This window comes from Gadus morhua, chromosome 4 (genome assembly GCF_902167405.1).
Source record: "Gadus morhua chromosome 4, gadMor3.0, whole genome shotgun sequence".
In the NCBI taxonomy this organism is placed as follows: Eukaryota; Metazoa; Chordata; class Actinopteri; order Gadiformes; family Gadidae; genus Gadus; species Gadus morhua.
This window is the reverse complement of record NC_044051.1, coordinates 14,082,007-14,094,029: the sequence shown is the minus strand read 5'-3', so window position 1 is coordinate 14,094,029 and position 12,023 is coordinate 14,082,007. Positions and strand designations below refer to the sequence as shown.

Below are 12,023 nucleotides of genomic sequence, written 5' to 3'. Positions count from 1 at the left end.
ATTTCTTATTGTATGCCTATTACTATATATCTATATATATATATATATATCTCCGTTAAGTGTTAAATGCAATGTTTATCAAATAGACAATTAATGCCTTGTCTTTCATTCTGTGTGGTTTTGGTCACTTGGAAAATAAAGTAAGATTTATGCGTAAAGCTGTCCTGCTCTATCGTCTAACTATTGATTTTACGCAAGCGAAATGGGCTGCGCAAGAGCAACCTTCACGAACACACAGTCGTGACGTGTCACGTTTCCCCGTGTCCGGAAGTCTGGCCTGACCAGCTAGATGTTGTTCTTTCAGATTTTTGTGGTGCCTCTGATTATGTTCAGCTAAAAGAAATGGTTGATTTACACAATATTTGTGTCTGTGTTTGAACTAGGTAAATGCTGCCATCGGCATTCAGTTCCAAGTGTAGAGAGGACTTCTTGGGTAACATACTTGAGTTATATTCCAATGGTAAGCTAGCTCACAGCTAACAATCAGCAGCTAGATGCTGTCAATATTAGTTGTAATACACTAGATTTGTTGTAATACACTACATTAGTCTGATATTTACTTTTAAAATGATGCACATTGGTAGAGCGACCGGAGATCAGTCGGCAGGCTCTAGAAATGTCCCTTAAGACGTCCCTGCATCGGATCTCTGGGACAGACGAGGACACTTTGTAGGATATTCTGCTTTGGTTGAAGTCCATTCCTCCCAGCTGTTCCGCTCCCAGACGAGTGAAGATGGATGAAAAGTACAGCAGCAATGTTCTCTCTAGTGGGAAACTCGGAATGGTTGAAGTGCCCAATGCCAGGTATGTTTACGACCCAGCTCAAACCTGTACCTATTACGTCGCACAATGTAATCATGAATGGGAAATGTTGACATGTCTTCCATTGTATATTTTACATTATAATATGCAGAGCCATGCCTATTCCGTCAGTCAGTCAGTCATTTATGCTAAATAGGATCTTTGCCACCATGGCAGTTTTTCCCAACCGGTATGATTGTTGCCCTGTCAAAGTAATGTCAGACTACATTCGGTTTGACTCCCAGACTGAACATGGGAGTCATATGCATGAACATTCGGTCATACACATGATGGGCTTCCCCTGTATTTTTCTTTCCACAGGTTAACAAGGTACATCATCTTACTGCTCATCTCCAAAGTCCTTAAAGCTGTCGGGATCTTTGAGTCATATGACATTCTCAAAGTTGTCCATATTGTCCAGTTTATCTTCATACTGAAATTAGGGTAAGTAAGGCCAGATGTAGACGATTTGCATTTGGTTGTTGATGTACTAAGTCTTTTACCCAATTACTTGACCTTGCATGTAAATTCCGACGTTTGAATTCTTACATTTACGTTTTTTCTTTCTTTCAGGAGTGCAGTGGTTTTGCTTTTCTTTCAAAAGCCTTTCTCTTCTGGAAAAGCCATTTCAAAAAGACAGGTCTGTTGAGATTATAAGTCTCCGATAGCAACATAAAATCATTACTAATCACTAATAGACATTGAAGAATCAAGGAATTGTTACATTGATCGTCTAGTTACTGGCTATTTTACACTCCCTTTTTAAATATCTTCCGGCTATGGACAAGACGTAGGCTATGCTTATTTATGTCTAAATCTCGGTATTAACTGCCCAGTGATTCTGTTCTCCTCTTTGTCTTCTCTCAGTGGATAAAGCTACTCAAACATTCCGTCTTAGGATGCATCATCTCCTTACTGGGTTTCTTCGGACTCACGCTCTGTGGCCCGCTGAGGTAACGTTCCTGCCACTAACCGACCTGTACTACTCTGGCTCACACGTAGGATCTGCTAGGGATCAGAGAATAGAAGCTTCCCTGCGGTGGCAACGTTTATCCCCAGAAATTGTTCAAACATGCTTTTGGTTTGGTCTGAAGAACCCATCCGTACGATTAATTTAACCGTCATTTGCTTCCCATAAGACCTTGAGATGAAGGAACTAAAGGAAGCTCTGCTCTTATGTGTGTGAGGGGTACCTGCCTAGATTCATTGCTTGTATTAATGTCCAATCCCACTGATTGTAGCAAAATTGTAGAATAGGCTAGAAAAACCAGCCTAGTTTTTAAGCTTTTATAATTTCTATACTATGCATATATAGTATTTACTATCATACAAATATACCAGTTATTCGATTTAGTTCCTTGACTGTGTGATGATGACATGTTTACAGTGTCAAGCAAAGGGAGCATTTGGTTAAGCAATAGAACTTCATCTTATTGTTATTTTTCTCCATCATAATATTGTAAAATAACTCTTAGCAGATGGTGCCTTGTGTGGTTTTTCTTTTTTTGGACCATGTCCAAAAAACCACACAAGGCTTTTTGGACGTTTTGGACCACGTCAATCGTTTCTGACGTGGTCCAGAAACGACTGACTTTTGGACCACGTCAATCGTTTCTGTCTTAACTGTTTACGAATAAAGAGTCATCCGAACTTAGAACAACAATTTCGGTGATTTATTTCAATAATAAACGATACAATGAACAATCACTAATCCGAGGGTTAGGGTTACATACAATCATCTGCCCCCTAATTAAACTATAGTATTGGTTAACCAGATGGCAGTAAACTATCGATGACCTCCTTAGGATGTCATACAGGGGGGGACGTAGCCGTGCCTTATGAGTTGGGATCCTTGCTCCTCGACCTTCCCCATGGGGTCAGTAAAACCGGCAGATGCCAACAAATGGCAGTTAGAGAAACAGAAAGTGAAAATTAAATTTTCCCGTTACATCTTGCTTGACACTATAACTTACATAGTTATCCCCTTACATATAAAAATGACATACAGTTGGGGTGAGGCCTATAAATAAATGATATTCAGTTGTCATGGTGAGTGCATGCATACCCCTCCATAAGTTACCACAAGGTGAGCCTCTGTTTCTCCTCCTCCAGGACATTGCTGCTGTTTGAGCACAGCGATGTGGTGGTCCTCGCTCTGCTGGCAGTGCTCTTCACCACCTCAGGGGGCGGACCCTCTAAGGTAAGACCACGTCCGTACCGTGCAGCGCTTTGAGTGCATTACCTGGCCGCATGTATATGTTTATGTGGATGTATGGATGGTAATCCTGTTTCGATCATTGGATTCATGTTTTGTTATGATGTCTTTAGTATGTCTGACTTATAGTTGTACAAAGCCATTTAGGAATGGATTCCATCTGTTTCGCCCCTTACCAGACCAGAGGTGCTGCCCTCTTCATCATCGCTGTGGTCTGCCTCCTCCTCTTCGACAACGATGACCTCATGGCCAAGATGGCGGAGCATCGTATCCTCGCGCTTGTTTGATTGTTGTTGTTGTTTTTATTAAGGGCAAATCTCCAAATGATCGGTTCATTGCATAATGTGCCCGTCAGTGTTGTTCTGGTGCCTTGACCGTCTCTCACCAGCGGAGGGTCACCACGACAGTGCCCTCACCCATTTCCTCTACACTGCCATCGCGTTCCTTGGTGTGGCCGATCACAAGGTGAGTCTGGCGAGGAGCCTGCAAAAGTAAAGGCGTGGCCCTCACTTGGTGACGAGGGCCAAGTGCCTCAGAGAAAGCGCTCAACTTCACGCAGAGAACGGATAACATTTCAATTTAACCCTTGGACATGATTGTGAGTAATTCTCAAAAGCAACAGAAAGTACCGGGAGAGAAAAAACACGAAAATGTTTCTCGTGCAACTTTGCGACGAACACGATCACATTATTTTCTCCAGATCGAAATTTTCCCTCCTTACATTTCTTTCCTCCCTCCCTCCTAATGGTGCTGCCTCCCTCCAGGGTGGGGTGGTGCTGCTGGTGGTCTCGCTGTGTCTGAAGGTGGGCTTCCACTCCGCCTCCAGGAAGCTCTCTGTTGAGGTGGGCGGGGCCAAGCGACTCTACGCCTTGGACAACCTGGTGTCCAGCGCCGTGCTGCTGCCCTGGGTCATCGTTCTGTCCGCCACCACCGAGGTAGGCTCCGCGCTGCTCCTGGTCACCCTGCACTTCCACACACCCCCCCCCCCCCACGACCCGTCCTCGAAGCCTTGACACGGTGTGTCTGTTGAACCGTGCATGATATCGGTAGGGAGCTCAATTCCCCGTTGCGGTGCAAAAAACGGAAGAGTTGTGACTTTGTTGTGCAGCCTTTGCTTGCTCCTAGCGATGGCTGTACCAGGCGTCAAGTTGAGGTATTTGAGCAGAGTGCTCGAGTAGGGGTATTTTTATAACACGTCATGTATGATTTTTGTAATATCTCTTTTAGGATCGACGTCATCACTAAACACATTTTCTTGAATCTCCCAGCGTTTGAATTTCTGCTGTAAAAAGGAGTTCACAGACTCTTTAAAGGACAACCTGTGTGAGCTAGCGCCTGGCGGCTATGCTAGCGCTACAGCGATCCAAATCGAGGGTCCTGACTGTGGGGTCCTTTTGCAGAGCAAGGTGGAGTCGTGGTCGGGCCTCATCCTGCCCCTGGCCCTGATCGTGTTCTCGGTGATGATCCTGGAGTTCTACGTGGAGGCGGTGTGCGCCGCCAAGATGGAGGCTCCGCGCTGCGCTCGCTACAGCACCGCCGCCCTCTTCCTGAGCGCCCTGCTGCTCGCCCACTTCTGGAGCCACCCCTTCACGGACCGGCTGCTGTCCGTCCGGACCCCCCTGCACGGCCACGGGGGCACGGAGCACGTGCTCTCCGGGGGCGTTGTGGTCAGCGCCGTCATCTTCGTCTTGGGTCAGTACTCGGGGGCCGCCTCCTCTTTCCTCTTCCTCCTCCTCCTTTTCCTCTTAAATGGTGGTTCACCAAACCCCCGGGCGGTGGTTAGGTGGACCACTAGTCTAAACAAAAGAAAATGACTAGCAGTCAGCCTCCAAATTGAGCACATGACAACCAAAGAGGCTTAACATTCTTTGCGAAAAAAAGGTGTAAATGTGGCAACAACTCAAGCCACTAGAGGCTGCTAATAGGACGTATTTCAAAGTTCAGGTTTAATCTCATCATTCTTTTACTAAAGTCCTTCACTAACTGTTCGGCCGAGACAAAAACTTTTCTGCATTATGCTATTATTTAAGTAACAGTTAGAAAGATAGCATAGATCACTATGTTTATGTTTACATTTGGGTACATTGTTAATTTACAATGACTCTTTTATCCAAATTGACTTGCAATAAGTACATTTACACAAGTACGCAATAAGTCCAGATCATAGAAGACACACTAACACGTTTTAAACCAAAACCTTAAAGAACACGATTTTGGGTTCCGGGGCACTTGAACATGATCTCTCCTGCTGTGGTCGTGCTGCAGCCTCCAGCATCCTGTCGGCGCCCTCAAGGAAGGGGCAGAAGGGCACCCTGGTGGGCTACTCCCCTGAGGGCACCCCGCTCTACAACTTCATGGGCGACGCCCTGCAGCACACCTCTCAGAGCCTCCCCCGCTTCATCAAGGAGTCCCTGAAGCAGATCCTGGAGGAGTACGACTCCCGGCAGATCTTCTACTTCCTCTGTCTCAACCTGGTAGGACTGGACGGGCACTGGTAGAGACACGCTGGTAGAGACACGCTGGTAGAGACACGCTGGTAGAGACACGCTGGTAGAGACACACTGGTAGAGGCACGCTGGTAGAGACACGCTGGTAGAGACACGCTGGTAGAGACACGCTGGTAGAGGCACGCTGGTAGAGACACGCTGGTAGAGACACTGGTAGAGACACACTGGTAGAGACACACTGGTAGAGACACGCTGGTAGAGACACTGGTAGAGACACGCTGGTAGAGGCACGCTGGTAGAGACACGCTGGTAGAGACACTGGTAGAGACACACTGGTAGAGACACACTGGTAGAGACACACTGGTAGAGACACGCTGGTAGAGACACGCTGGTAGAGACACGCTGGTAGAGACACACTGGTAGAGACACACTGGTAGAGACACTGGTAGAGACACACTGGTAGAGACACACTGGCATTGCTTGCAGTCCCAAAATTGCTTGTTTATGTATGCGGCTCAATTAGGCCAAATTGTTTGTGCCTTTTGCATGGTTTAAATATAATCAAATGGCAGGGTTTCCCAGTTCCCACAGCTGCATAGGTCTTTATCACTCATTCAGCACCCACATGCCTCCAATGGAATGTCCCGTTGTTACACCCACAATGTCCCCGACACGACCATACTGGCTGATTAAATGTCTTTCTAACAAGTCGTCCAGGATTTGAGGTCGCCCTCTTAATTTGTATACAAGAACAAAGAAAATATAAACAGATTTTTTTTTCACATTTGTCTTGGAAGCATAGTACAGCAGGCAAGCCAGACTTTAATCCGGGTTTTTCCCTGTGATTTTGCTCATAAAAAAAATAAAATAATAATAATTGTAGACAAATGTAAAAGTCCTCTCTCTCTCTCTGTCAATAGCGTGTCTACGATATAGCCCATCTGTTTGGCTCAGACGCTGACTACCCAGAATCCTCCTCCCTCAGTCTTAACCAAACAAGGCCCTGCCCGTGCGTGTTCCCCGTCCCCCCCAGGCGTTCACCTTCGTGGAGCTCTTCTACGGCGTGTGGACCAACAGCCTGGGCCTCATCTCGGACGGTTTCCACATGCTGTTCGACTGCTCGGCGCTGGTCCTGGGTCTGTTCGCCGCCCTCATGACCCGCTGGAAGGCCACCAAGATCTACTCCTACGGGTGGGTGGAGGACGGGGGGGGGGGGTTGTACAACAAACACCCTCCCTCACTTTTTAAAGGTCCCACGACATGCTATTTTATGTATTCTTGAATATAGGTATTAGTGGGCAACTAACACAGTATTCAAAGACGTTCCCGAAATTCAGCCGTGGTGCAAAGCCAAAGTTCCTTTCCCCCAATTCCTTCTCAACCATGGCTGAGATAACCCCCAATACGAGTCTCGTTGTAGAAATACCAGAGACGAGAGTCCGACGTGTTATGCGCCATAACGCCAAAAGCAGAACGGTTACCCCAATAATAAGGAAGTGTACAACACTTGCGTTACAGTCCTGGAGCTCTATATCTAAATAATATCATATAATACATAGAAATCTATATCATTTAATACATATTATCACGGCCAAAAGCTGTGTGCGCCTCCAGACGATATTATGAATCACAAACGACTTTGTCGGGTTCTGCGACGTCTCTGGTTCTTCCACTTTCACATCAACCTGAAGTCGAACGAACCGCGCGCTGCCTGCTGCCGGCTGCCCGCTGCCGGGCGATGGTTCCTCGCGGCAACCGGCGGCATGTCGCAGTTCATGTACTTCAACCAGTCAAAGCCAAAGTTCCTTTCCCCCAATTCCTTCTCAACCATGGCTCAGATAACCCCCACAACAGACTCGTTGTGGAAATACAAGACACGTCAAAGAACCGACAAGAAACACTTGCGTTACAGTGTGTGTATTCACACACACACACACACACACACACACACACACACACACACACACACACACACACACACACACACACACACACACACACACACACAAGTGGCGCTTGCACGGTCGAGTCTCATTGGCGGGCCAACGTCTCTGGGCGGGCCAGGCAGAGTAAGGGGAGGAGCTGAGATTCCTCATGACGTCATGAGCACAGACATTCCAAATCAGCGCACTTGAGCCTCCGTTTTTTCAAGGGCGAGCAGAACAGCTAGTGCTCGTTTTACACCAAACGCAATTTTCAGCCATTGGGGGACCATAGGCAGGCTAGGGGAACTCATATTTACGTTAGAAAACCTCATAAAGTGAGATTTTCATGTCATGGGACCTTTAACCTCTAGATCGGGTCCAACATTGACAACCTTAGACTATGAACGATATGGACATAGCGTGTGTGACCTCAGCATGAGGCCTTCTATTTCACCTTATGGGCGCGGTTGTTGCTTGGAGATTATTTGCGGATCCATATTTGGTCCATCAAGGGCGGGGGTTGAATCAAGGTCTATGGACCAAAATCCTTATTTAATAACTCTTTCATATGCGCTCGCAGACACAGCTTCCAGATTTGTTACCGTGTCCATGATGCCAATTTCCTTTGTGTACCCGTTTGCCCTGAATAATGATCTGCATGATTCACTGCAAGGGCGAGGAATTATACCATCATATAAAAATAAAAGGCACGCACTGTCCCATCGTTTAGAAAGCAATCACGACTGCAAGAGATTTAAAACTCCTAAAAAAAAACAGCGTGCATGATTCCCGTCCGTATTGTTTGGTTAACCCCGCTCCACCCCCCTTCCCCGCCCGCAGATACGGCCGCGTGGAGATCCTGTCTGGCTTCATCAACGGTCTGTTCCTGATGGTGATCGCCTTCTTCGTGTTCGTGGAGTCGGTGTCGCGGCTCTTCGACCCTCCCAACATCAACACGGACATGCTCACGGTAAAGGCCTCGGCTGCTCCTGCCTTCGTATCGACCGCAACGCACACACCAGAGGAAGGACAACAGTACATGCATTGTTTTTCAATCCACAATCGGCAGCAGTCACTTCACAAGTCAGTCACATGTTTACATTCTAAAAACCTCGCTGCAGAATATGACCCCAAATCACATATTTGTTGATTGTATATCATCTTGCGTAATTGTATATCATTTTGGTCCGTTCCACATTGTGACGTTGTGATTGTGTTGTTTGCACTCAGACTGGCAAAACACGCCAGCTATGAGTGAAGGCCTGTAGCTGCTGCTCCCCGCTCCGAACACGCCCGTTTGTTGTACGTTTGAATCATTCTCCATCTCCACCCCCCCCCCCCCCTTCCCCCAACAGCCGGTGTCGGTGGGAGGCCTCCTCGTCAACCTGGTTGGCATCTGTGCCTTTAGCCACGCCCACTCGCACGGCGCCGCCAAGAGCTGTCCGTCAAGCGACCACGGCCACTCCCACAATGAGCACGGCCACGGGCACGCTCACGGCGGCCACGGGCACGCTCACGGCAGCCACGGGCACGCTCACGGAGGCGGGGGCGGAGGGATGAACGCCAACATGAGAGGTGATTGATCGACACACGAGCCCACCGGAAGACTTGGTGGAATCGGTTCATCCTATTGGGTGACCTTTGACTCTCACCATGCTGAGAAAGAACGTTTCCAATTTTGTGTAATCAGAATCAGAATCTCTTTATTGAATTTAATTTTGTGTAATATAATTACTGATAGACATGATAGCTGTGGAATGGCCCCAAGCCTATGTTTTGCTTCTCTGTTATGACACATAATATAACAATGATCCTAAATGTCACTTGGTATGCTCTCCAGCTGTGTGCCGGCCTGTAACTCGGGGGTGTTACATGAGGGATGGTAGAGGCGATAAGCTGTTGAGAACGGCCGTCCAAGTTGATGTCACCACACTGAGTTTAGCTTGGCAGTCGGGGAAGTCGCGGAGATAAGGAATGACTGTGGGGGCGGGATGGGACAAGGTGGAACAGTCATGTTTGCATTTCATGGCTTAAGAGACATCTGTGTTTTGAGGGGCATTGACATCGGAGAAGGCGAAGGCAAAACACAGGGAAAGGAGAAACACATGACCCTTTATTATAATGAGTGTTAATATTACCAAGAATGCAGCCCCTCTTACAGGCAATCGTTTAATTAATGAACCAGTTTTTGCGTAAGTTAAGAGTTTACAATAAAGCTTTTTAAAGGTGACATATTATACCACCGTGTGAGTGTGATCAGCCGTTACAAGCCGTTTTGAAAATCGGCCTCTTCTGACATCACAAGTGGACGTGTCCACCTAGATGTAATACAGTCAATTGGCTAGGCTGGTGGTAGACTGATCTATCTAGATGGACACGCCCACTTGTGATGTCAGAAGAGGCAGATTTTCATAACCCATACCTGGTGGTATAATATGTCACCTTTTAAACAACTGAAGAATCAAGCTAAATAGAAATTAAAAATCAAACCGGATAGGAATATACAATCAAGCTTGTTAACAATTAACTATCCAACTAGTTAACAATGAAAAATCTGTCGGTGCGCCTTACATGGAGACGTCCATCGAACAAGTTCTCTCTCTACCCAATCCCCTGCCCCCCCCCCCCCCTCCAGGTGTGTTCCTCCACGTGCTGGCGGACACGCTGGGCAGCGTGGGCGTCATCATCTCCACCCTGCTCATCAACCAGTTTGGCTGGCTGATCGCCGACCCCATCTGCTCGCTCTTCATCGCCGTGCTCATCTTCCTCAGCGTCATCCCGCTCATCAAGGACGCCTGTGAGGTGCTGGTCCTGCGGGCCCCGCCCGAGCACGAGAAGGAGCTGGACCACGCGCTGGCCAAGGTCAGCGAGGGCGGGGGGACCTCCAGACCAGGGGGAGACCAGGGGGGTTACCAGAGGGGAGACCAGGGAGGGGCCATGGGTCTCTGACGTAGCCGCTGCTGCTCCCAGCTACAAAGACCTCAGATGGTTGTACACTTGAGGCCTCCCCAGACCGATTAGCTCTACATTGCAATCGCATCGGCAGGGTGTGTGGGGGGGGGAGATATGTTTTCATGAGCACTTTGTTGTGATTGGTCGAATTTGGGCGTATTGGATAACATGTGTGCGTGTGTATGACCTGTACAAAAGGTCCCAGATGTCAGGCGATCTAGTTAAATAAGGCAGATGTCATCGATTGATAGGACGTTATTCCCCAAGACGTTATTCCCCAAGACAAAGGCGCAATATATTGAATTCCATTAGTAATCCTATTGTGTTAGAGGAGTCCCAACTGAACATCTGTTGACCCCGACCCGCTGTAGGTGGAGAAGATCGACGGAGTCCTATCCTACCGAGACGCTCACTTCTGGAGGCACTCGGCCAGCATGGTGGCCGGGACCATTCACATCCAGGTGATGGCGGAGGTGTTGGAGCAGAGGGTCATACAGCAGGTACGGACTGGTCCATGTGCATCGGGTTTACTGTTCTAAAAGCCCTTAATGATGTAAACCCAGGATCAACCCATCGTAACTGCCTTTCCTGGCCTCACTAAAACATCCCTTAGCAATATCAGTTTTGTCAAAGTCCGTGGCAATTATGCCACATAAGTCCTGGTTCACGAGGAAGCATCCTAAAGGTACCTCGATTTCACCTGATGGTTTGCCTGTAACTTGTCCGCTACATTTTTTAATTTCCATACACCTGTACAATATAACCACATTAATACATTTTTCAATCAGACTTTATATGACCGCTGTCGTATGTCATTTCACATAGTTATTTTAAGTAATTGTTTTCAAGAAAAAAAATCGTAGTTCTTATAGTGACTCCCCATGGTAAATAGACGCCCAAACGTGACTTAGTTTGGGCTAGTCATGGGATGCTACCTGGTGAGGCTGCCTCACTTCATGATGCATCCCCACAAAGGAGGTCCCTAGCAACAAGTAAAGCCTGCTCGCTTATTCTTAAGCAGCTATGAGCTACATGCTGGTTGTTTGTGTGTGGTTGCCCAGGTGACGAGTGTGCTGAAGGACGCCGGGGTGAACAACCTGTCGGTGCAGGTGGAGAAGGAGGCCTACTTCCAGCACATGTCGGGCCTGAGCAGCGGCTTCCACGAGGTGCTGGCCATGACGCAGCAGATGGAGAGCGTGCAGTGCCTGAAGGACGGGACTTGTATCATGTAGCCCAGGGAACGCGGACCAAAGTACAACTCGCTTTGTTTATCTCAGAGTTCTTTTTCTTTTTTCGCTCACTAAAATGTCTATGTTTGTGTTTTCTTGTAAAATAAACCGAGTATACCGATTTTAACCCCGCCGTTGCTGTGATTTTTATTTCATTTCTCTACACTTTGGATTCTGCAGAGCTGAACTTTGAACTTCCTGTGTACAGATCTGGCAGCTTGTGTGCGCTGCGCTTCACAGAACAGAGCTGCATGTCTATTGGGTAGAGTGGACCGTGGCACGGACTAACCATGGCAGGCACATCACTGCTGCCACGTTACCAGAGACTATCTTTTCTCTTCTGACTCGTCGGTCTCACGGCAGAGCGGCCAGACCGTGGCATTGCAACTGGAGGAAGGTTAAGTCTAGCGCGCTTATGAAGAAGGAACTGAAGATGCCACGTCGACATACAGTC

At 47.7% G+C, this 12,023-nt stretch overlaps 1 protein-coding gene across 2 annotated transcripts; it reads left to right on the top strand.

Moving 5' to 3' along the window:
* The first annotated feature begins 236 nt into the window (after positions 1-236).
* slc30a5 (solute carrier family 30 member 5) lies at positions 237-11,696 on the top strand. 2 transcript variants are annotated; one of them, XM_030355436.1, is made up of 17 exons: positions 237-460; positions 585-804; positions 1,123-1,245; positions 1,375-1,441; positions 1,669-1,754; positions 2,914-3,001; positions 3,196-3,283; positions 3,405-3,481; positions 3,781-3,951; positions 4,417-4,708; positions 5,282-5,490; positions 6,497-6,654; positions 8,229-8,358; positions 8,744-8,963; positions 10,024-10,250; positions 10,712-10,840; positions 11,402-11,696. In XM_030355436.1, the coding sequence occupies exons 2-17, from the start codon at positions 734-736 to the stop codon at positions 11,570-11,572; spliced, it is 2,307 nt and encodes a 768-aa protein (XP_030211296.1). In that variant the 5' UTR covers positions 237-460; positions 585-733; the 3' UTR covers positions 11,573-11,696. The 2 variants fall into 2 exon arrangements, with proteins under 2 accessions (XP_030211296.1, XP_030211295.1); XM_030355435.1 differs by having other exon boundaries at positions 237-804.
* The last annotated feature ends 327 nt before the right edge of the window (positions 11,697-12,023 follow it).

What these genes read in the sequence shown, in the direction of transcription:
- slc30a5 (XM_030355436.1), top strand. Translation starts at nt 734, where the DNA reads ATGGATGAAAAGTACAGCAGCAATGTTCTCTCTAGTGGGAAACTCGGA. An exon ending in GTTGAAGTGCCCAATGCCAG is followed by an intron (nt 805 to 1,122) that starts GTATGTTTACGA and finishes TTCTTTCCACAG; the next exon opens with GTTAACAAGGTACATCATCT. An exon ending in TTCTGTCCGCCACCACCGAG is followed by an intron (nt 3,952 to 4,416) that starts GTAGGCTCCGCG and finishes GTCCTTTTGCAG; the next exon opens with AGCAAGGTGGAGTCGTGGTC.